Below are 25,000 nucleotides of genomic sequence, written 5' to 3'. Positions count from 1 at the left end.
GAATATGGTCCTATGGCTTCTAGGAGGCAGGACCCTGACTCAAAGCCTCTGCCAATTTAAAGCAACTTAGAACTTTTGAGTCCTGACGATGTAAAAAAGCTGTTGTTTCATGATACTCGCCTTCGGACCTGATAGGTTGTCCAGAACTGAGCACACGGATTCCGTTCCATCAAGTAGTATACTGTAGTTATAACATCTTCAAAATCTGCATCAAGGTATTTGTGGAGATTAAAATTTTAGCTTGTCCTGGTTCTCCTACGCATGTTATATTTATGCCTGGTCAGGTTAACAATACTGAATTTATTTCAGCGTGTTACAAAGTTTGATCTTAAGGAAATTATGTTTGGAGCACAAATAGAAGCCATAAAGAACCAACAACATCTAAAAGTTAGACTTATGAACCAGGCTGGTTTTGTATAACTGAACTTTCAGTAGCATACTACTCTCCCTTAATACTTTCCAGTATGTTTTTATAGCTGAACATTAGAGCTGTCCTGTCAGACCTTCCTCTCCCCTAGAAACAACTCAACACCCAGAAATACTACTTGTGATGTCAACATTTATGGCTCAACAGTTCCTTGCAGTCCTCATAGTTGTCCTCAATAACCTCCCTAACATGGTTTTCAACACTTTTATTTCGAACACTTATTTCATAGTTTTACTCTGCCTTCCTAAAAGTTTTAGGCATTTTATTTACGAGGACTTACCTTCTGGTTCAAAAAACACATCGGATCCCAGAATAATGTCTACTGGAGGCAAAAAGAGCAGATTTGGAGAAATCTGTCCCCAGGTGAGTCCTAGAACACGTACCCCATGAAGGTTATTCATACGACAGCTTTGCCAACAGTTTTCCAAGCACTGAGGTAGTTCTTCGCTATCTGATAGTATTACTTCTGCACCACATTTAGCTGCTACTATACCAGGTAAACTCACACCGGCTCCAATCTAAACAGTGAAGGATGGATGAGTCTTGCATCTTAAGCTGTTAATATTGCAGCAGTTCTTCAAATTCACTTAGGTTATCTCTAAAGTAGATTTTTACCCCTTCTCCCTGGGAGTATGCAGAATGGTGGGGAGCTGCCCCTGTTCCCTGGATAAGCTACCTGTGACCCCATCCTGCTCCCTGCCAGGGCTCTGTGGCTGCACATTGTGAGTCCTAAGCCCTATGTGCTGCCTGGCTGGGCAGCAACCCCAGCCCTGCCCAACTCCCCACCTCACCATGGGGGTCTCAATTCCCACTCTCCCCACTTACCTGTGGGAGCTGCTCCAGGCTACCTGGCATCCATGTGCATATACATGAACATGGCATCCCCTGCCAGACTGCCCTCCCGGCAGCCCCTTGCAGACTGGAACTCTGCATCCTGCAGAAAGCTCTGCAAAACTACAAAATCCATGGATTTCTCCAGTAAAATGAGAAATCCATGTTTTCTTCTGGTAAAGAGGAGAAATCCATGGTTTTTCTCCATTTTCCCCATGGGAAATGGAAAACCTGGATCCCTGATAGTCAGTAATATGAATCTATTATCAATTTCTATTTGGCAGATACTAGGGTGAACTAGACAGTCCACATTTACAGACATCTTAGTTACCGAATTGATGGACCTTAACATGAAGGCCATATTTAGGGCAAAGTACCCCATCAATACCTAACTGCAAAATTTATAGATGAATTAGGGTGTCACTACCACCCCATGCAAAGAATTTGTAAGCTGGTTAATAAACCTCCAATGCCATCAGAGCATTTACCACAGCATTAAGTTTCTGATGTAAGTTGGATCCAAAATTAGACTGGCTGGGGCAACATGAACAGAATTGAAAAGAAAAAATAAACAACGATGATACTAAATCAAGACTTCTATAAACACTGAGAGGAAACAAAAAAATTATGCCCTATACAACTTTCATTTTAATTGAAAAAGAACTCACAATTTTAAAACTAGTAGATATTCAAAGAGTAATGTTGATTCTGTTATTCTTTGTTTTTAAAAAAATATTGCATGATTTATAAAAGAACAATTTTTACCTCCAAAACTCTCTTGCCAGGTAGCTTTCTTCTGTGAAACCACAGGTACTGAGCAAGGACCACGGCACACGGCCAAACATACATGCCATACTGGGAATCCAGGACCTGAAACAATAAGCTCTTTCTAATAAATTTCAGCAGCACTACAGAATATTTTGAAAGGAAAACAAAAATGTTATATTTATACCTTTTATTCTAGACCAGACTTAAGTTTTTTTGCTCATTTCAAATTTGATCCTGAGTTACTTCAATTAATTTTCTGCTAACATGCAAATAAATGTACAGCCCGACAATTAGGGGAAAAAATTGCTTGCCTTTTAGCTAGAGCTTCCCTACTAATTTATTAAAGATCGTTCCTGTTACACCTGCTAGAGCACTGGGGTATTCCAGCCTTTATTTAATAATGCTCCAGATTCCCTCAAATAAGCTTACGGAACTATAGGACTCAACCCACAAGAACTTTGCTGTCAAGATTTGATTCTGAAATTCAGCTTGGGCTGACTTTTTTGATTTCATCTCATTTCCTCAAGAGCTATCCTCTCCAGTCACGACTAGGATAAACCCCATTAGTCAGTTTTTGCCTTTATATGGTGGTTCAGTAATATACAATCATAGATACCACAGGTAGCAATTGCTGTGTTTTCATAAAGGTAAAGGACAACCCTGTCCTGCTTACACACACAAATAAGTTTAACAATTGTGTATCATGGACTGCACGGCATTTTTTAAAAATATTTATGGCACTGATTTAGAGCAGTCCTACATGAGAAACCAACTTGGGATTCTAACTAAACAGTTACTGTTAACTCCATTAGCTGCAGAGATAGGACCTAATACACTTCTCATCATTATAAAAAAGGCAGCTCAGCTGCACAGCTTTTAAGAATGGGAGCAATTACACAGTTCCTTTTCGTTTCTTGAATGCCTTTGGATAGGCTTTTATTTACTTATTTACTTATTTATTTTTGCCTGGTTTGAAATGTTTTCAACCTAGTCCAATTTTTACACTGGCCTGAAATGTAAGGTAAGCCTCAGGTGCAAAGTAGTTATTCACAATGTAAGGTATGGAGAGGTGGAGATTCAAAAAATAAAAGCGCTCCTTTGAACTGTTTCAGCATAACTGGGTTTTCCTTTCATCTTTTGCCATCCAGCACAGTAAAAAATGTGCATGCACACTAATGCCTGGAGATCATACACTCCCGCTCACACACACACACATCCCCTAATACCTGGAGATCTCTCTCACACACACACACACACACACACACACACACACACACACACACGGAGATCGTACATCCCTCCTCCCCACCACACCCATTACCTGGAGATCACACACACCCCCCCCTGCAGATCCTACATCCCCCCCCGCGGAGATCTCTCTCACGCCCGCAGGTCTCCCCCGCTCCGAAGCTGAATTCCGGCGCCCCCGCCCCCGGCCCCGGCCCCGGCTCCCACATGGAGCCCGTCAGCGCCGCGCCGCGCCGGCGGAAGGCAGTGGAGGCGCCGCCCCTCGCTCGCGGAGCTGGGCCCGGCCCGGGGGCAATCCGAGTCACCTTCCCCAGAGCGCAGCCGCAGGATCAGGCTCTTGTAGGGGCCCTGCCGCGCTGCAGCCCGAGCCAGCTTGAAACCGGCTCCAGAGTCCCGCACGTTTTCAAGCACTAACTTGGGAGCTGCCGGGCTCTTGTTAGCGCTGCCCGGGCGTTTTCCCAGGGGATCATGGCTGTGCACGCGGGGGGCTGTGTCCGTGTGTGGCAGGCCTGGCAGTGAAGTGCGTGAGTGACCATTGCTCTGCATGCCTGGCCCGTCTACACTGACTGCAGGATGGGCCAGCGGACTGCATGATCCACGGCGGGTGTAGCAGAGGCTTTCTGGTCCCTGCCGCTGGACCGGAGCGGGCTGCACAGTCTGGTCTCAGACTTGAGGGTTCATGGCCACGCTCCCTTCCTTGAGTAGTAAAGGAGAGGTAGACGGTTTTCTTACCTGTAGATCTAGGTATTATAACATGGGATATTGGAGAACCGATGCAGTGAAACTACAGGAGATGAAAGGTGGCCTGTTCTTTTTGTCATTTAAACTCGTGCTGCCTTGAGTGGCAACCTTGGCAGACCAAATTTTTTGTTATTGTGTGGCCCACAATTGGCTTTGAATGTATTTTCCTATAAAAGGGTTTAAATTTGTGCTGCCTTCAGTGGCAAATTTAGCAGACCAAAATTTTCGTTATCATGTGGCCCACAATTATCTTTGAATTGATTTTCCCATAAAAGGATTTAATCTCTCAAGCTCCTGCCCGGAGCCTCCAGCTCTTAGCCTCGTCCCTCAGGATCTGCAGTGACTTCCCTCTTCCCATTCCACTAAAACAGTCATTCGCAACCTTTTAAAACCAGAGGCAGGCCTCAGAAAAGGCTGGGTTGTCGTTTTTCACTCATTTCTTGACTACAGGAAAATAATCGAGCAATTCTTCTATTGCAGAGAACTCCGAAAATCCACAACTGGTCAGAATATTTTTGACATGACGGATTCCCACTTGAAATCTCTGCCTTTATCTTGTCTGGCACCCTGCTTGGGAATTGCGGGATTAAATGCCTTCAATTCCCAAATCCAGCATGTGGGTGTTTTGTGCAAAGAAATGTTACTCCGCTGCAGTGACTCTCAACCTTTGTAGACTTGAGGCTCCCCTCAGAAAATGCCAGCTCTTAGTCTTCACCAGGGATCCTGGTTTTCTCGGATTTAAAAAAATCCCCAATTTTCAGCTTAAAAAAGTAACCCCAAATCCACATTTTTTCCAGGATTAAAATGAAACACCACTAACATATATTAATATATGTTTAATATATTAAACATATTAATATTGTAAAAGGAAACACCTATTATATGTGTGTGTGTGTGTGTGTGTGTGTGTATATATAGTGATATTTTAATCACAGAAATATGTGGATTTGGGGTTACTTTTTTAAGCTGAAAATTGGGGATTTTTTTAAATCCGAGAAAACTAGGATCCCTGGTCTTCCCTCATTTCTTGGCTATGGAAATAAACAGTTTTTCTGTTGCAAAGAACTCACCCAATTATGGATTTCTATGTGAAATCTCTGATTATTTGTAACCCTAACATTGCATGGCACCCCACATCCTCCTTGAAAGGCTCTCCAGGCACCCCAGGGCGTGACTGCGACTCCCTGCTCTACGGGGTTAGGACAACATGGAATCGGGGGCAGCCTTCGGGTTCATATCTGGCCTGTTGGGATGAGAGGACCTGGCAGGTAGGACTGTGCGAAATGGCACTGTTCCATTTCGTCTTGAGTTTCAAGGTTTCAACGGAACAACGTTTCATATTGAATTTCATTTTGATTCGAAACAGCTGTTCCATTTTGCTTTGTCAAAACAGCGAGGCTGTTTCGAATTTGTTTTGACATTTCGCTAGATCATCCGAGGACGGGGAGTCAGCCCAGCTGGACTGACTTCCCATCCCCAGTGCTATGGTCAAACATTTCAACTTTTGAAACATTTCAACTAGCCTCCTTTTGTTTCAAGGTTGTTTCGAGAGCTTTTGTTTCGTTTCGATTGGGCTGTTTTGACCTCAAAATGAGTCAGAAGTGTCGAAACGAAATGGACGGCGAAATTTTGCACAGCCCTACTGGCAGGGCCCTTCCCCTGCTACATCACACTGCCTTCCTTTGTTTTGGGGGGTTTTTTTTGCAAAAAGGATTTTTTTGGTGGCAATTTCCTAGTTATCTGCATGTGGCAAATGGAGGCTGTGTTGGGGAGCCGGTGGAAATAAAAGGAGGGATTACAAGTGTGGGTGAATCCCAGGAGGCATAGATAGGTCAGGTATCCAGGTTGTAGCCTAACCTGGATCTAGGTTGATCTAGAGCAGGGGCGGACAATTATTTTGGGCAGAGGGCCGCTTACTGAGTTTTGGCAAGCCATCGGGGGCCGCATGACAGGCAGCCCAGAACAGATTAATATTAATTTTCTAAATTTTGGGGAGGCCCCGCAGGCTGGATAGAATGGCCGGGCGGGCCGCATCCAGCCCATGGGCCACATTTTGCCCACCCCTGCTCTAGAGGAAAAGGCAATCGGGACTCCTAGTATCTTTTATGAGACCAACAAGATTTTTGCACACAAAAAAAAGTTCTTTAATTGCAAGCTTTCGGGCACAAACACCCTTCATCAGGCACGGGAGAGGAGACTTTAACAGTTCCCCTGGGTACAGCCGAGGGACGTGCGCACAAATGCCCCCAACCCTGGGCACGTGCGGGAGGAAGGGCACCCAGGCCCCGCCCCTTCCCCTCAAGTGCCCTTCTCAAGATGGCGGCCAGTCCGCCACGTCGCGGTGGCCAATCCGCGCGGTGCGGATGTGACGGAGGGAGCGGAGAGGACCAATGGGGTGGCGGCAGCGCGCCCGCGGGGCGGGCGAAGGCCGGGGCAGCGGCGGGGGTGAAATTTCTCGAAGCGGCGGCGGCGGCGGGGCCCGAGCATGATGCAAGGTACCGGCGGGGGCGCGGCGCGGGGGGCGCGGGGCTGAGCAGGGGGCCGCGGGGGTGGAGCCGTGTCGGCCGCGCTGCTTCCCTCCCAGAGAAACACTGTCTCCAGGACCCTTCTTGCGGTCTGGCGTTTCCCCGGGGGAGCTTTGAGTGTAGGTGGAAACACAACCCCACGCGGGGCTGGTGCCGGCCCCGGGAGATGCGGGCCCCTGGTCACGCGCGTTTTTAAACCCCGCTTCCCGCTCGCGCAGGACAATGTGGAGCGGGCGGACGCGCTCCAGCTGTCGGCGGAGGAGTTCGTGGAGCGCTATGAGAAGCCCTACAAGCCCGTGGTGCTGCTGAACGCGCAGGCGGGCTGGTCCGCCCAGGAGAAGTGGACGCTGGAGCGCCTGAAGCGCAAGTACCGCAACCAGAAGTTCAAGTGCGGAGAGGACAACGACGGCTACTCCGTGAAGATGAAGATGAAGTATTACATCGAGTACATGGAGACCACGCGTGACGACAGCCCCCTCTACATCTTCGACAGCAGTTACGGCGAGCACCCCAAGCGCAGGAAACTGCTGGAGGACTACAACGTGCCCAAATTCTTCACTGACGACCTGTTCAAGTACGCGGGAGAGAAACGCAGGCCGCCTTACAGGTACGGTACCGCGGCGCGAGCTGGGCGGAGACGTCCGACCCGTGAGCGGCTCCAGATGTTTTAATTTCTGTGTAACTTGACAAGTCTTCTAATATTTTAAGATTAACCTGCAGCCCTGGCCTTGAGAGGAGGAAAGACAAAACTGTTAAAAATTCCCAGGTTCGGTTGCCACCTTGGATCCAGGCTTTTGTTACGCGATGTTAGATAAGACAACGCTCGCTGCTTCATATTCTCCCTTAAAGTGCTCATAGTGTCTGCTTTGCCATTTTTTGCACTAGCGATGAATATTGGTAATGTCCGTAAGGTGACAATGCGGAGCCTTGGAGTCACTGAGGTTGTTTGTAATCGTTAGGCCGTTGAGGAAAGTTTGCACGTGTGTGCAAGCTACATCCTAAGGGCTTATGTCTTAGGGCATTACATTCTTAACTCAATTGGCTATCTATAGTCCGTCTTTCTTTTTTCTTTAATAAGTAAAAATAGGGTAGTTACTGCATTTTTGAAGGCTGGGCTGGACACCTCATGTTAGTGACCTCTAGCAAACACACAACTCATTTGAGTCGCTCAGCAATTCGTTTAAAGTAAAAAGTCTAGTGTAGATGAGAGAAGAGCTTGTGTGAAACGGGGAACCCAAAAAGATCGAATCCCCTCTTCTTTTGTTAGGACTGAACTTGCAGCGAATTATATTAAAAAGGTTATCTAAGTCTGTCCCAACCATGCAGTTGGTCCAATATAAGATGTTGCCCACAAACACACTTGCCTTTTGCATGTTTCTTAGACCGTCACGGCTACAACATCACTTGAACGCTACCATTTTTTTCTATGTTGGCATATGATCAGAACGAACTCAAATGTTAATGGTAGTTGGGTACTCCCAGGTAATTGTCCTCTTACAGCCACACTGCTTGCCTGGGTGCCCTACCACTTGAGAGATGCGCCTGCCTGTCTATTTAACAAAAAAGTCTGTCCTTTGCTGCTGTCACCTGTATTATACAGCCTGTGAGGCTGTATTGCTCATGCACATCATGAGCAATACAGCCTCATCCAGAGCCACTGTGAGGAGAGTCGCATGGCATTTGCTGAGTTGTCGAGTCTTCCACTGATCTGAAACTAAAGCCTTGATCATGTGAGAACTTGATTTTTCTCCTGAGGTATAATGGAGTAAGTGATAATAAATAACTAAGTAAATGGAGCAGGAAGGTACCAGGGTGCTAAGTTTCATGTGCGGCCTACTTGGAGTCTTACTGCACTGTTTCTTTCAGACGCTGGAAACTGACCTGTTTAGACGCCAGTTTTGTAGATGTTAGCAAATGCTGAGATTATTCTTGTCATCAAATACAACTTCTGAGGAAGGGCGCTGCTCCTAGTACCACAATCATACCTGGTACTACGTTACATAGAAACTGATAAGGATTGGTTATGATAACTGTGTATTTATGCAAACTTAACCAGGTCTTTAGGTAAACTAAATAACTTCATTGTAATTATCCTGAGCCAATAACATCCCAGCCACCCCAATTGGTTTTCCATATGCTAATCTCCTTATTTGGGATATTGGAAGCTGGAGCTTTCCCACAACTTTATAAAACTCTGAAAAGTACTTTTTCCTCAGTAGTGTTCCAGTGTACTTAATCTTTAAATGCTACATCCATTTAGAAAAATAGATTAAAAATATTTAGTAACCTTTTGAGTAAAATTAACTAAAAGTACCATCGTGACAGCTCAGCTTCCTGTTGAAGTAGGGATGCAGGCACCAAAGTTAAGCATTGACATTCTGTATAAAGTTGTACAGAGGCTTTTAAGGAGAGTTTCAGTTTTTTTAAGCCTGGCTTTTAACCTTTTTGAAGCAAATATAAAATGTATTAATTTCAGTTGTGAACACTGGGTGATGAAGTATAAATACAGTAACTTTGCCCAGCCTGGTGAAATATTTTATAATCCACCATAAAAGAATGGCACTTTAGAACTATGGGTAGCACCGCCCAAGCTATGAATAATTGTAGCCAACCTGTTCATGTTTGTTTAGTTGTAAACCTTGAGGCAGGGATAGGTGAATGCACATTGGCAGGGTGAAGCTGCCAGCGTGTCAGCCTGTAAAAAAAAATCCAGGTATAGACAGAAAAATGGCATTGACAGTTGCATTGTATGTCTTAAGCTCTGCTGCTTGAAGATGCTTCATGTATCTGTTTTAGCAGAGAACTCTCACTCTGCTACTGACTCGTGTGGCCTTGCAGAGCTCAAGTTGTTCTATATAAGGGCCTGAATTCAGCATTGGCTTTGGCATCAAGAGAACTATGATCCTACTGCTCTCTTTCTCTTGCAGCTGATTTACAGGGTAGAATGAATGCAGCTTGACTCTCAATTCTTGGGTGGCATGTCCAACACTGGCAATCTACACTTACCAACTGTGCTGACTTCCTCCATTCTTTGAACTCCTGCTGGGTGCTCCTCATATTGAAGGGCATTTATGGTGTTGCTGGAAGGGGACTTTCTATTTTCTACTTCCTGTGCTTTACCCCTTAACCCCTCCTTTGTCTAGAAGACAGGTGGAAGTAGAAACATTGGCTTTTTTTTTTTTCCTGGAGAGCATCTAGTAGCAGTTAACCCAGCTAAAGTTATCAGAAGCTAATGTGACAACCTATATTATCATTCTGCCCCAGAGTAATTTGAGACTAGGAAGGATGCAGTTACCCTTAAGTCTGTAAAACAGATGCAGTTCTCTGCACAGAGAGAAATACGTCTTGCTCATAGGAATGAGAATATACTTACCAAATCTTGGCAGAGACTACTGGAAAATAGACTGCAACCAGGTAAATGATACGATATATAAAAAGCATGAGGAGAGAGCAGGGCAGATGGGAGCTATATAACATCATTCTGCATCTTTACTGAGGATCCTCAAATATTCTTTCCTACTGGAACAAAAGCTGCAGTCTAGGATCTCATGATCTAGAAATGCTGTTTGAGTAGCAAAGAGAGCTTAGAACAGCTGGGACTGGAAGGGACTTCCTGGTTCAGTGACTCTGGTCTCCTGCTGTGACAAGCGTATGGGCCTAATAATGAACATCCTTAAATACCAAGGAGTTCAGACCCTTCAAATAGCTGGGTCCTAATGAGGAATCATCTATATGTTTTATAGTTGTCTTTTTCAATTTTTTCCTATCAAGAAATTATAAAGGCAGTTGCGATGATTCCTTTTGATCTGAAGGCAAAACAATATAATGTGTCTTTTGCGGTAGCACAAACCTAATGATCTCCTGCAGTCACTGTTACATTGTTCTCTTTGGGTTCCAAAACAAAGAAGCATTACTGAAAAAGCCATGTTAATTTCAAGGTCTTAAAAATACAAGGAAAGTAGATGCAGGAATGTAGCTACATCTCTGGGATGTGACTAACCTCTCTCTTTTCCCCTCCCTTGTGTAGGTGGTTTGTGATGGGCCCTCCTAGATCAGGAACAGGAATTCATATTGACCCCTTGGGAACTAGTGCCTGGAATGCCTTGGTCCAGGGACACAAGCGCTGGTGTCTCTTTCCTACCAGCACGCCCAGAGAGCTGATCAAAGTGACACGAGAGGAAGGAGGGAACCAGCAGGACGAGGCGATCACTTGGTTCAACATCATTTATCCTAGGACACAGCTCCCCACCTGGCCCCCTGAATTCAAGCCCCTGGAAATCTTACAGAAATCTGGCGAGACTGTCTTTGTGCCAGGTATGGGTGATTCTATAATAAAATTTGAGGTTGGTAGGAGAGTGTGTTTTCAGATGTCTCCTGCCTGACAGTGGGATGTTTTCATGGCCCACATTCTCTAGAACAGATGGGTGCCTATTCTAGGACACTTGGAAGAACTGCACGCCCTGGGCTGCCTTTGAATATTCAAAGAGCAAAAAAAATTATTTCAAAGTCACAAATACCCTGTAGTAGGTCAGGAGCACCATGTTCTGAACAAGCAGAACACAAGAGGGCGTACTCTTTGCTCGGGAACATGATCCTGAACTAAATTATACAGTTAGGAAGGAATCAAAGGTACAGAAAAAATTGAGGCCTTCGAGGCTCGTTATTAAAATGTATTCTTGAGCTTACAAACAGTGTAACAGATTAAAAGACTTCAGCTGTCACAGCTGTGAGGAAAGAACAATGAAAAGGTGCTGACAGATACCAGCTGCTTTCTTATTTCCATGACTTTGACCATTAAAAGCAAAATTAGGAGTAGAAATTAAAAAAGGCCTCTCTAGTAGGGCACTTTCACTTTGTGGTATGGGATGTGAGCATACAGCCCTGTGATTAGCAGGGGAACATGGTTAACAGAGCAGGAGAGTTTTTGGCTGCTGAATTGTAGTGTCAGATTTAGCCATGACTTGCCCAGCATCACACAACAAGTTGTCTGTCTCCTTCTTTTATACTTGTTTGTTTCTCTGCCAAAAATCTGGAGTAGCTTCGTGCTTGAAAAGTATCTTGTGATTGTTGTGGTACTCTGCAGTGCATCTTTGATTAGGAAGGCTCTGTAGCCATCAGTTTGTTTGGGGGGTTTGTTGTTTTAATTATAAAGCCTAATTTTATTCTGTATGTGTGTGGTATTTTAGTCAGACAGGGTTCCTTGGGTGAATTTGATATCTTTTATTAGACCAACCCAAATAGTTGGAGAATATTTATTTTAGTGGGTTTTCAGCTAGATCATAACATAACAATGTTTAAAATATGATTGTAAAAACTTGCTAAACAAGGATGAAAACTGACCTACAATCTGATAGCAGGATCTGGGTCATAGTGGCGCTTCCTGTTAAGTGAGCTGCTAGCAGCCATAGGTTCAGAAATGTCACTGTCAAATTACATCTTCATTGGGAGTCTTTGTGAACTGGAAAGGTCTGTCACTTAACAGCAGACTTTTGCACTGAGGTAAAGAGAGGTGCAATCTTCTGTTACAGTAGTTTGTGTATGGGCAGGGGAAGGGTAGGTAGACATTTTGGAATAAGACCTAGCAAAAAGGCCCAGCAGTGTACAGAAGACTGCTTGGTCTGTTAGGTTTAGGAAACTTAACGCTTGGTGGGTCAAGTGCTTGGGGCAGAGACTTAAAAAACATTCTTTATGGGAACATATGACTTCTTAAAAGGAGTCTGTTGGTTCTGTATTTGGGAGAGAAGGAAGTTAAGAACATTAGTTTGAGACTTGGGAGATGGGGCACAGACAGAAAACATGTTTACATTGACTGGGGGATGCAGATAGCTGATGTAAATCCATTAACCCGGGATAACTGTCAGAGAACTACCTCAGACTTGGTTTACAACTCTACAAACAACAGGGGTAGGTGCTGTCTGTCTGCATCACCCCTGGGGAAATCTTTTGCTGAAGGCAGTTGTAGGTTAGTACTGCATGTGAATACCCTGGGATAGCTGCATGTATGTCTGTTCCTGATCCTAGTGCAGTTTATATTCCTATATGCAACTGATTGAAATTATGCCACAATCTGCATCCATTTGTCCAGGCCCAGAGCTTGGCTGAGTTCCCCTCCCTGACACAGTCTTCCTGTAGCCTTGCGTAGATTCCTTGCTTCTTTGTGCCTCCGTTGCCCTCCATGAAAGGGGGGGAATAGTACTGTTATACATCCCGAAGTATAAAAATATCTGATGCTACCGTAATGAGAGTGAGGAGAGGTTGGACCATCTACGTACTTTATGCTGCCTTTTTTAATTGCTTTTTCAAATTTCCTAGCTGAAGGTGATCTCTTGATTTGCATTTGTAGGTGGCTGGTGGCATGTAGTTCTCAATCTCGACACAACCATTGCCATCACACAGAACTTTGCCAGCTGTACCAATTTCCCTGTAGTATGGCACAAGACAGTAAGAGGCAGGCCCAAACTCTCAAGGAAATGGTACAGGTAAGGGCTGCAGGAATTTCCTGTTCTTATATCCACCTTCCTCCCTGTGAAAGGGATGACTGGAGTTGGGATGACTAGAAAAAACATACCCACTTTAAGATGGTCTTGAGGAAAATGTGCTGTCATTTTTAAATCCATGTTTTCTAAACTCTGTCCCACTTTTACAGTAGCATTTCATTGCAAAGGGCACTAAGTTAAGTTGGTGGCTAAGTCTTGCTTCCTGGAAAAGTATACAATGTATGGTTTCAGATCTAGATTAGATGATCTTGGGAGGTCCCTTTGAGCCCTACTTTTCTGTGGTTCCTACAATCTTGTCTGGCTAACTTGAAGTCAAGCAATGCATGAACTCCAAGAGTGCAGTCTGAGAATTTTATGAACCATATTGAAATGGCTTGCTTGAAGAGAGCTCACTGCCTCTGCATTTTTATCTAACTCATCCTCCAAATGTTCAGAGGGCAATTACTACTGGTGAAAGGTGCTGGCAGGCCTTCCGCATGGAGAGGGTGTTCCTACCAACCCTTATCTGTAGGCACAACAATGAATGTGCCTTGTTCTTTGTCCCTGTTATGCCCTTGATCTCTTTCCAGAGGCTGCCAACAAGGGTGCAATCATGACTAGCTAGAGACACTGCTGTAATGGGACGTGCTGACAACCAACCTATTTCACTTAGATTGCTAAACAGCCATCAGGTGGCAATATCTAGGTTGCTGTTAATCTGAATCTGTTCAGATACCCTTTCCATAAGTGCCAGGCTAATTATGTCATGACTGATGCCTAAAGCTATCCAGTGCACATATCTAGTATCTGGTTTTAAGGACATGCTTCTCAGTTGTCATGGTATCCAGAAGCACAATAGCTCCTGAAGAGAAACACAGTTTACTTTAATGAATAATTTGTTCTCTTAAAGAAGACTTAAGCATTTACAGCTCTTTAATGTCAATAATACTCACAGAAAATATTTCTGGAGCCTGTCTAAATACTCCCGTAGCTACAGCTTGGGTCCCGTCTCGGGAGGGTTCCACAATACCAGATGATTCTGTCTCCCTGTTCCTACTTCAATTGTAACTTACAACCAGTCTGCACTGATAAAAGCACAGACATTGATTTTCATTTAGAGGTGATACGGAAATGCTAATCATGAAGCTTGGCTTTGCGTAGGATTCTAAAGCAAGAGCATCCTGAGCTGGCAGTGTTAGCTGATTCAGTTGACCTACAAGAATCTACAGGTATCGCTTCTGATAGCTCCAGTGATTCTTCCAGTTCCTCTAGCTCCAGCTCCTCAGACTCCGATTCAGAGGTAAGGATTTGCCACAGCGCACAACTCTTGTTCTGTGACTATATTATACTTCTCGGCAGCTTATTGGAGTTGTAGAAGTTGCGTGCATAAAACCCCTGAATTTTACCATTCTTTGTAAGGTGGTATCATTAATGTAAGTGAAACTTTAGGCTCCAAAGTTCAGTCCTGAACTATGGAAAATGGTCTCGGTTTCTACCTTGTGTGGAGGGTGCCCACTCCTAGTTCTAAAGTGAAGCTGTTTACTCTGATCTCTCTTCTCTGCCTGTCCTCCTACCATGGCAGAAAGTGAATCCAAGATTTTTAAAACTGACTAACTTGTAGGTGCGCAGCGTAAAACACTTTTTTAAAATGACTCTTCAGGAAGTGCTGGACACCCACTCTCTGGAAATGGGTAGTCATTACGTGACCAGCTGGGCATCTAAAAATCTTGGTCTGTTTTTGACCACAGGTCAGCAGTTAGCTTTGGGAATCAACCAAGGGGTCATAGCTCCTAATTTTTGATCTCTTGTCTAATTATGCTAAAATAGCACCTGTTTTCCCCTCAAGCCTCATGGCAACTGTACCATCACAGATGGGATCTGTGTAAGCTCTGCTGTTTTAATAACCAAAGAAATGGTGGACTTCTGTGCCTTTGGCTTACTCTTCTGTTTGGTTTTTCTCCATGCTTAGTGTGATTCTGGGTCTGAGACAGAGGGGATGATGCATCGGAGGAAAAAGAGAAGAACCTGCAGCATGATGGGTAATGGTGACACGACCTCTCAAGATGACTGTGTGAGCAAAGAACGCAGCTCCTCCAGGTGACCAGGCGTTGGCAGCTGTTTCTTTTTTCCAAACAAAAGACACTGTAAGGTGAATCTGGCAGGGTTAGGTCAGGCTTGACCCATCCCGATGGAGGAGAGAGGAATAGAGGAGAAGGAGACTGCCTAGAATGTGAAACAGCGTGTCATAGGTGCTGTCCCTTCTCCCCTTCCTTATCCAAATCTAATAACTCTTGGTCTTCCCCAAGCTGGAAGCCAGGTTTCTCTTTTTTTAAAAAGAAAAAAGTGCCAAGGAAAAATTTTACCTTATTTAATAAACAATTTTATAACTTCTTCCCAACCATTTATTTTAGTAGACATGCTGTGTTTGGCAGGGGTGGCTGTGGAAATAGCATGGCAGGTTGTGGGGGAAGGGAACAGTCTGGTCTGTGCTCAGTGAGGAGCACAACTGTGTGGTAAACAGGCCAAGGACCAGAAGAACCCAGCCTCGAACACCTGTCCCACCTGAAAGGCTTCCAACAACTGTGCAGGTAGCTTCTCCTGCTCCACTGTTGCCTGGATAACTTCAGTCCCTCCCAGGTTACCTTTAAAATGGCTAATTATAACTGTCATTCCAAAGGCTTGCTAATGAGTTTTCAAAAAATAGTGCTGCCCAAGGCTAAGCTCCTAGCTGGCTTGAAGGGTGGGGTGGGAAGAAACACTTTAATTACGTGGGAGTATAACTCATTTGGTGAAAAGTTACCAGGAAGGAAGGTCTTTCTCCCATTCTTAGCAACATGTGAACATTGCAGAGTGGCTTGGTATTAAACCCTCCAAAGTGCTTGATTTAGAAACTACTGAATTTTTTGGACAAAAATTACTAAGTTAAGCACACTAAGATGCTCTGTGCTGCAGGCTCCTCCCATTCATTTGTGTATCGTCTAAGTTGTCACAGATCTCGGGGTGCTTCTGATATGTCATAGTTTTAATAACCTTTTGAATGAAGGCATAGCCAGCTGAAAGAGGCACAAGGCTTACATGGCTGTAATATGCCTGATGCATCAGGTTTCCAGACAGCGCCCTGCACCAAATTTGTTCAGTTTACATACTACTGTCTAGCTTCCAGTAATGGAGCATTCTCATGGGAGTTACTCATAAGCCATGTGCAGTTGAAGTAAAAGTGGAAGCCAGCCTTAAATATTTCGGAGTCGCTGGCTACTAATTTCCCACCTGAGGTTAGGCTATCCCATTCATGATGACATCCACAATTCCAGGCCACTTGTGACCTCAGAGTGGAAAGGAGCAGCTCAGAGAACCTCAGCACAGATCCTGGTTTCTTAACTTTTTTAGAAACACAAATTGTATCGCAGAGATCCATCTTTCTGAAGGATCCAGACACTTTATTTAATCTCTTGCACTTATAGTAGAAATACCTCCTCCAAGACCACCTCTTCCCTAGGAAAGCAGTGGGAGGAGCACCTACCTCATGGCCAGTGTTCTGCTTGTTCCCTCTGCTGTCTCCTAGAGGGTGCTGGCGGAGCTGTTATTTATGGTTGTGTTGAGAAGAACAGGTAGTATAAGCAGAATTGTAGCTAAGGTTTTTTGCCAAGTATGTTGCAGTTCCTTGAAGAAACTAACCAGCATGCTGCAGGCTTGCATCCTGATGCTCCAGGAAGTGCTTTAGTCTTGACAGGCAGTTGTACTTCTCTTGACAGGATTAGGGAATCTTGTGGAGGCCGCGCTTACCCTTGAGAGATAACAAGACCCGTCTAGAGGCAGCTGCTGCTCGGAGCTCCACTGGCAGTCAGCCAGATCTGTTTCACCCATTTCAGCTCCTGTCTCCTTCTGAACTGTTTTTAAGTTCTCACTGCTCCTCTCTGAACCACACTTTTCTCTTCTGTTCCATGCTGTCTGAGGTTCACCCCTTGCTAACTTGTGGGGGAGGACATTCCCCATCTCTACTGTGCAATGCTTAGTCTGCTTCTGTGCCCCCAGATCAATGCACTAAATGATCAGACGATAAACCCAGCTTTTGGTAAGGATGTGCCATGTGTCTGACGGCTCACAGGGTCCGCAAGGAAGTGGAAGAGATGAGCTTTTAAAGAACTGTTTCTTTTTAAAACCAGCAGGTGAACCCAGGCACCTGCCTTGCTCTGACACTGTCATATGTTTACATGTTGTCCTGCATACACTTGAGAGGGATGCAGCACCTCTGTCCTACGTAGATATCCAGCGGATCTTGTACCAGAGCACTGGAAAGGGGGACAGCTCTACAGACTCTAAGTATAGGGGAGGACTCCGACTGTGGCAACGACTGCCCCTGAGAAGCACCTTTCTCTGTGTACACAGCACCTAAACCAGCTTGAAAGGTCTCTAAGATGTGACATCTTTAACCAGCAGCAATTCACTTATGCTTAGTACCTCCCACAGCAAATATAACAAGATGCACTAGCACCTTGTCATGACGCTGGGGCGTGAGTGAGTCAAGTGGTTTGTTGTAGGTAAAAGCCATGGAAAGGCCATGATCTGTTAACAGTTACCAAACCCCCTTAGGTCCAGGGGGATATTGATGGTGGTGTTTGTCACTGACACATGCTGACTTTTTGATGGTGACTGAATGTTGGGCTTTAAGTAACAAGCAGTTACAGAACTGAGGGCTGAATAAAACCGGTGCTGTTCCCCTATCTAAACAGCTCTTTAAAGTTGGAAGCTGCCTATAATGAGTGTTGCCATCTGTAGAAGCAACAGGTGAGGGGAAGGACTATTTTGTCTTAAACTTCTGCAAGTACAATGGGATGCTTGGGTTTGCCCAATTGCCATTGTATTATGTTGTGGGCAGCTCTCCTCCCCAGGGGATCTGTTGGGATTGCTGTTTACCAAGGGCCTGTGCACTAAAAGCTTTCCCGTAGCCTGATCCTTGCCAGGGTGGAGATTTGCTGTGCCAGGGAGAAATACTCATCTATCAAGAACAATACACCCAAGCCTTGGCTGTTTGTGTTTGCTCTTTCCTGAGCCCTAGCAGATGACAAACCAGCTTTGTTTCCATCCTGCTGTTTGGGAGGGAGAGCTTGTAGAGGAAATGGCCTGTTAGAGTACATGCAGCAATGTCCAGCTACCAGCTAGAGGCAGATTGTCATCCTTAACTGTGATTTCTGTCTGGGTTGGGTTAAGTGGAACCCTGCATGTTGATTTTTAATGTCCATTACTCTGTGATTTCCCCTTCCCTCCTTGGAGACCAGGTTGCAACATGTTGTAAGAGTGAAGCCATCTTGTCTTTGTCATTAGTACAGACCCTTGTTTCCAAACCCCCTGTGTTCCTGTCACTTGTCAGAGGAGCACAGAGTGGTGGCTCATTGGCACATTGCTGAGCAAAATCCAAGGGTTGTGCTGGTGACAACAAATAGCGCTCTGTTGAGCAGTCATGTGAAGGAGGTCCCTTCCCTGAGGCCAGCTGATTCTATAAGGTGTCAAGACTTCCAGCACCCCTAGCCCAGATGCCAGTATTGTGCCCAGCAGATTGACCCCTGGAGTCTACCTGGTGCATCTAATCTTCATCAAATGGAGCAAACTTCAGCTGCTGCCTCTTGGGAAACAATATGGGCATTCAGTGTGGGCAGGCTCAGTGCTAATGGTGAGGGCAACCTGGGTTAGCAAGGTCTCTGTGCTGTGCCTTGGGCAGCTCTGTCTGTCTGCCATGCCAGGTTAGTGCATGAAGAGTTGGCAGAAGCTGCAGCTAGCTGTTCCCTTTGACAACATGGGTACAACGCTGCCATTATGATAATGCTAAGAGGTGGAGAAGCCAACCTGCCTCCCAGTGCCAAGGAAGCTCTACCTGTTCTAACAGTAGCATAATCTGAAGATCCAGAGGGCAGAGTGCTTACCCCTTTGTCCTCAGACTGTTGAATGAAGTGAAAATAAAAGGGATCAACATGCCTCCCATTGACTGGCCCATGTTGTGACATTTGACGCTAGCTACAGGACAGGTGAAGTCAGCAACTATAAACCAGCTTCCACGATCCGTGCATTTTCTCATCTGAAGCTCAGCATCTCTGCTCAGGCAGCCTGTAGTAGTGTCTGGGAGTCAGGACTCCTGGGATCTACATTATGCTCTTCCATTGATGTGTTACCCTGGCCTAGCTGTCAACCTCTGGGTTCTACCTATAAAAAGGAGAGAAGACCTACCTCACAGGGGTGTTGTGAGGCTACGTGTAGCTAATGTTTGTAAGACCCAAAGATTCTTATGCAAAAGTTGTTGAAAATGACAGGACTGTTGAAGGATCCCAGCTTATTTTGAGCTAGAAACTGCTTTCCAAATGGGCACTAACTCCTGTTCCATATAGGAGGTCACTTGAAACTGCTGGATTATTATAATCCTGGTTTTACTGTTTTACGTACTGTGACCAGAGAGAAGAAATTTCTCAGATCAGGCAGTGCTTTCCTACCCCAGTCTGACGGTCAGAACAGATCATATTCCAAGTCTCCTCTACCCCTGCTGCAAGCTGGAAAGACCGGTGGGTAACCATCTTATCAAGCCCCTCTCTGCAGATCCTGTTTGTTAACAGGTGCATGTTTCTTGGTGTCTGTTCTGTACACAAGGCACAATGGGAGCTAGTGGCTCTCTGGAAGGAAGTGCTGGCTTCCCTTCCTCTCCTCTTGCCCTTCAGTAGACTAATGCCAATTTGTGTTCTGAATTACTTCAAGTCTCCTCAGCTGCTTACTAGAGACATCAGCATCTGTCATGCTCCATGTAGGTCCTTTTTCCTCCCTGTATCCTCCACCATTGTGAGGAAAGAGGTTAGACTCCAGGTGAGAGCTCCCTGTTTTCCTCGAGGGTGGGGAGGGAAATGGAGTCCACTGCTCCATTGGCCAGTCACTGCCACCCCAGCCCTGCATTAGCTGCTCTTATCCCTCCATCCAGCAGAGCTGGAATGCTCTTAATTGTTTTATTTGGATGATTGATTGTGTTTGCTTTTTATTTTAAATAAAATCAATTATTTTGCATTACCCTGTTTTGTCCCTGATCTTTATTCCCCCTCTAGACACCTGGACAAAAAAAAAAAAAAGCATGGGGTGCATCTGTGTTAGCAGGCTTAGTTATGCCAGTGACTAGGGGGAAGCTCTTTTTAATAGTAGCATATGGAAAAAGTGTGAGATCTCCAGTATTTTCCATCCCAAACACAGGACTGTTGGAGGCTATCAGTTTTGGAAATGAACAGCACAAATTTTGTTGCTGGGGACATGAATAGAACCTTATCTAGGGTTCGTTATGAGCTTGCAACTGGTATTGATGGCAGAGGAAGGAGCAAAGTATGTTGTAGGCAACTTGCCTTCTCTTGTGCCCATCTCTTGTTGCACACCAGGGCTCAGCTTTATCTTAGGACCTGGTAAGAGGACTCCCATCATCCAGGAGTTTAGAGCTTGAACTGAAACCAAGATGCCATATTCCTTCCACCATAGACTCCTTTGTATTTAAGATGCCCACATTTTCTGACTTGTTAATAAATAAAGACACATTTACAAGAATATAACCTCCACAGTGCATCATCCTTCTACCATTCAATGGTGGGTTTTTTTTCCTTATGCAAATTTAAGGCTCAAGATGTTTTTAAAATAAATACTTAGTTTTAATGAGAAAAGGAGTATGATAAGTAAGACATGCAGTGGAGAAAATGATCAGGAAAGAATCAAACTATGTGCACATGTAGGTAGACACACACTCGCTCACTCACTCACTCACTGCATTACATTGAGTTAGTTTTCATGGAGAGCACAGGGACACTGTCTGGGACTTGTTAGTGTTTTTTGTATCTTTTGTGCGTGGGCTGTGAATGAAACCAAAGTTTGCAGGACGACGGGTTCACACACAGCACTTTTCAGCAGTCAGCCTGGAGCATCTGCAAAACCTCCAGGAATGAAAGAAAAGAGGGTCTGAAGGGTGAATGGATTTGTGGCAGCTGGCTGGACTGTTACTGACTTACGCTTAAGCCTTGATCTGTTCTTCTCAGTTTTGCTCCTCTTTTCCACCCCGCCCTCCACCCTCCCCACCCCCTGAGGATTGATTTGAAAAACAAGCTCTCAATTCTGTATCCATCTTACAAGCTCTTCTTGTGTAAGAGCTTTGCAATTACCCTCATTTAGCCATAAAACTGGCTGGAGCCCAGTAGCAGCAAAACTTGAACAAATTCCCTGTCCCTAGCATGCCGTCTTTGGGGGAGTGAATGTCTGATGAAGTTGGAGCTTTTAGCTGCTGGCATTAAGCTGTGCAGTTTGGATACTTGCTGAGCTGTGGTAGAAGTAGTATTCGTAGCCTGGCATTATTGTTTTCATTCCTAGAGTTTGCCAAAGGGGTGACCATGTCTAGTTTCCCTCCCTGGGAGAACTGCCATTTCCCTATTCCATCCATCCCCGGGCAGTTTAGAATTCCTTTCATTTACCAGTGTTGACCCTCTGATGTATTCAGAGACCTAAAAAAGGTTTGAAAACCCAGTCCCACCAAAATTAAATAAGAACATCTACATTTTTTTAATAGCAAATTCAATAACAAAATACAGAAAAGGGATAAATGACTGAACAGGACAGAAGAGGCATATGAAGCAAATGGTTAACATTTATAGAATGCATGTGTATAACAGGGCATAACAATCTTAACAATATTTGAAAGCAATTGTATCTTAAAACTTATAAGCCCTACAGTCTTAGCCTCTGAGAGGTGTCCAAGTCTCTTAGGGAAAGGTCCTTACCTAGGTTTCAAATTAAGTTTTAAAAGAGTTCTTATCTTAGTTCATCTGTAGATGTGTTATTCGGCAAGGACTGTAGTTCAGGGCTGAAGAGCAAAGATTCCGAGATGAACCTAGATTTTTATACTTTATGGCTTGGCCAAAAAAAAAAAGCTTACTAAATAAGGTAAAATAATACAAAGTGTTCCTAATTAATATTCAGAGTCTCTCATCCCCTGTATACGTTATATCTTGCTTAAACTTAGCCTTATTTAACTACTTAAGTGTGCTTTAAGAGATCTTAGGGAAACCTTTAACCTAGTCTTTTTCCATTCTGTATTTCTTTAATTTTCTGAAATAGCTCACAACTTGTGATGTCCTTTGACCTGATTGTTTCCTGTGCCTCATCTTCTCTTACCCAAACTTTAGTCAGATGAACGCAAGTAAAGTAAATGCTATACTATATCTATATGAAGCAACTTAAGGCCTAGTCTACACCAGACTCTGAGGACCAACTGCTGTTCTTTGGAAATGTTTCAAATCCTGCTCCAACTTAGAGCACTTTGGCATGGTATGGATGTGCAGACCCCTTCCATCTGAAGCACTTCAAAATGGCTGTGCCATGCTGTGCTTGAGCTGGATAGCAAGAGGGCTGGAAAGCAGAGATCCTAGCATGCCTTTTGGACTTGAGGCTGAGTACAGAGGAGAGAAACTGTCCCTGTCCACACCCCCAGCTTGTGCTGGGGGCTCATGGCCAGTGCAGGCCTACCCAGTTTCAGGGAGGACTTTTCAGTTAGGCTGTCATCCAGGGGAGCCAGAAGTGAATGCCTCCCATCTCCTTGCCCTGCAGTCCTTGGTTAAGCAGCGCCAGATGCTGTCCTTTCTGTCCTGCTCAAAGGAGATCCCATAGCTTACCTGGGCATACTTGGCACCTTCTTCCAGCTCATTTGCCAGCTGATGGCCAATGGCATGGGAGTGCCGGGCACCCTGACTGAGGCCCCAGAAAGGCACTTCCTTGAGATGCATTACCCTCTTCCCTGCTGACACCACTGTGCCTGAGGATGATACTGCAGAGAATGGCCTTCTGTGGGACCAGCTGTACACTGCATACTGGTACTTCTGGGCTCAGATGAGCAGTGGTTGGTGGGAGCATATTGTCCTGGGGATGTGGGATGAAAAGCAGTGATGGCAGAACCTGAGGACAAGTTTCATAGAGATTGGTGCCAAGCCGGCCCTGTTGCTTCAGTAGCAAGCCACCAGGACAAGAGTGGCCATCACTGTCTGGAAGTTGGCAGTTAGTCCCCAACAAACTCTGGACTGTCACCAGCCACTTTGGCATGGGAAAGTCCACAGTGGGACTGGCCATGCAGGAGGTGCCACACCATCCAGAGGGTGCTGGCACTGTTCTTTCACCTCGCCATCCTGCAGGTCATCAGGTTGCCCACATGGGCTTTCCAAACAGCATGGAGGCCATTGATGGTATCTATGTTGCCATCCTATGTCCTGTCCACTGCAACTCAGATTTCATGAACCACCAGGCCTTTTCTTCATCATGTTTTAGGGTAAGATGGAGCACCAGGCATAGCTTACACACAGTTCAACTGGCTTGTTAGGGAAGGTCCACAACTCAAGGGTCTTTGGAAACTCCTGTCTTGTGCCCCTGAGGACATGGCAGGGAGAGTTTCCTTGCAGGCCTCCCAGCACTGAGGCCAAGGTAGTAACTGCCTTTCTGCTACTTGGGGACCATGTGTTCCTGCTCTTTCCCAGCTCACGGTCAGGCCGCAGCTGGAGTATTGTGTCCAGTTCTGTGCGCCCCATTTCAGGAGGGATGTGGACAACATGGAGAGGGTCCAGAGGAGGGCCACCCGCATGATCCGGGGACAACAGGGCAGACCCTACAGTGAGAGACTGCGGGACCTGAACCTATTCAGCCTCCACAAGAGAAGGCTGAGGGGGGACCTGGTGACCGTCTATAAACTCACTAGGGGGAACCAGAAGGGTTTGGGGGAGACGCTGTTTCCCCTAGCCCCCGCTGGCATAACAAGGAGTAATGGGCACAAGTTGATGGAGAGGAGGTACAGATTGGACATCCGAAAAAACTACTTCACAGTTAGGGGGGCTAGGAGCTGGAACCAACTTCCAAGGGAGGTGGTGCTGGCCCCTACCCTGGGGGTCTTTAAGAAGAGGCTGGATGCCTACCTGGCTGGACTCATTTGAGTCCCGTTTTTGTTTTTAGGGTTTTTTGTTGTTCTCCCGCCCTGGCGGGGGGTCGGGCTAGAAGATCTATTAGGTCCCTTCCAACCCTAAAACTATGAAACTATGAAACCTTACATGGGACACTGACAGAGGCTGCCCTGGTACCCCAGACCTTGCTGAGGATAGTACTAGTCTAGGACTGGGGGGCAGAAGGGAGTGCCCTGCCTTACCATGTCAGCACACGAGTCTTGGTGATGATACTCTACCCTGGTCTTCACACATCATCTTCAGCCTTCTTTTCTGATACCACCATGAGGCCAGCTGGCATCTCCTTGCTGCATCTTCTTCTCCTCTTCCTCCTCCTCCTCCATTAGGCAAGTCTGTACTACAGTCTCTGGTTGTGGCCTTGGGACCTCCATACCTACTGCCATGGGAGCGCCACTCTGAGCAGGTGCTGACCGTAAGATGACAGCAGGGAAACAAGCACCCTTGGTTAAACCTTTGTGATGCTAAGATAAACCAGTGAACTCCCTACATGTCTCGGCATCCCATTCCAGGAGCCTCTTCACTCTTGCTCCCAGGCCCTTAGATGGTAAGTCCCCATGCCTAGGTGCCCCGGGCGACAGGGAAGGGTGATGGGTCCCCTTACCCTCCCAAAACCTGGCCCAGGGCTTACAGGGCCACAATTACTTTCTAGTTCATGGGAGGGGCTCTCCCTCAGTAGGTTTTTACCTGGTCCACTCACAGCTGTTGCTTCCTAAGTGGTGGGGATGGGAGGAGGGTGGTAGCCAGCTCTCGTGGTCAGTGCCTACGCCGGGGATTCTCTCCAGTGTCTCCCCTAATTTTACAGGACAGTTTCTTCTTCGGGGTCATCTCCCAGCTCAGTGTCACTGTGCACTGAAGAGTACAATGCTGAAGACCAAAGCAGTTTAGGGCAGCTGGGGGAAACCCCTCCGAAAATGGTCTCCTGTTGCTGGAGGAGATGGTCCTGCCTGCCGACCTAGCCTCCTGGAGAGGTCAAGCCTACTTTGGGGA

The 25,000-nt window shown here is 45.6% G+C and overlaps 2 protein-coding genes across 3 annotated transcripts in view; one reads left to right on the top strand and one right to left on the bottom strand.

Moving 5' to 3' along the window:
* METTL23 (methyltransferase like 23) overlaps nt 1–3,418 on the bottom strand; it is a 4,312-nt gene extending 894 nt beyond the window's left edge. The window contains exons 1-4 of one of the 2 annotated variants that reach the window (XM_006018314.3): nt 3,411–3,418; nt 2,024–2,128; nt 708–945; nt 121–205 (exon numbers count right to left, since the gene is read on the bottom strand). In XM_006018314.3, coding sequence (XP_006018376.1) covers nt 121–205; nt 708–945; nt 2,024–2,107 — 407 coding nt within the window. In that variant the 5' untranslated portion in view covers nt 2,108–2,128; nt 3,411–3,418. Of the gene's footprint in view, nt 1–120; nt 206–707; nt 946–2,023; nt 2,129–3,410 lie in introns of those variants that run through there. The other variant, XM_014517262.2, reaches the window with a different exon arrangement.
* A 2,913-nt stretch (nt 3,419–6,331) lies between these two features.
* JMJD6 (arginine demethylase and lysine hydroxylase) overlaps nt 6,332–25,000 on the top strand; it is a 69,015-nt gene continuing 50,346 nt past the window's right edge. Inside the window, exons 1-6 of the mRNA XM_025197502.1 lie at nt 6,332–6,337; nt 6,759–7,147; nt 10,568–10,854; nt 12,884–13,019; nt 14,178–14,316; nt 14,986–15,113. Coding sequence (XP_025053287.1) covers nt 6,332–6,337; nt 6,759–7,147; nt 10,568–10,854; nt 12,884–13,019; nt 14,178–14,316; nt 14,986–15,113 — 1,085 coding nt within the window. The remainder of the gene's footprint in view (nt 6,338–6,758; nt 7,148–10,567; nt 10,855–12,883; nt 13,020–14,177; nt 14,317–14,985; nt 15,114–25,000) is intronic.

The sequence above is a fragment of the Alligator sinensis genome, unplaced genomic scaffold, assembly GCF_000455745.1.
Source record: "Alligator sinensis unplaced genomic scaffold, ASM45574v1 scaffold400_1, whole genome shotgun sequence".
Lineage (NCBI taxonomy): Eukaryota > Metazoa > Chordata > Crocodylia > Alligatoridae > Alligator > Alligator sinensis.
The sequence above is the reverse complement of the archived record's forward strand: the minus strand, read 5'-3'. Positions and strand labels throughout refer to the sequence as shown.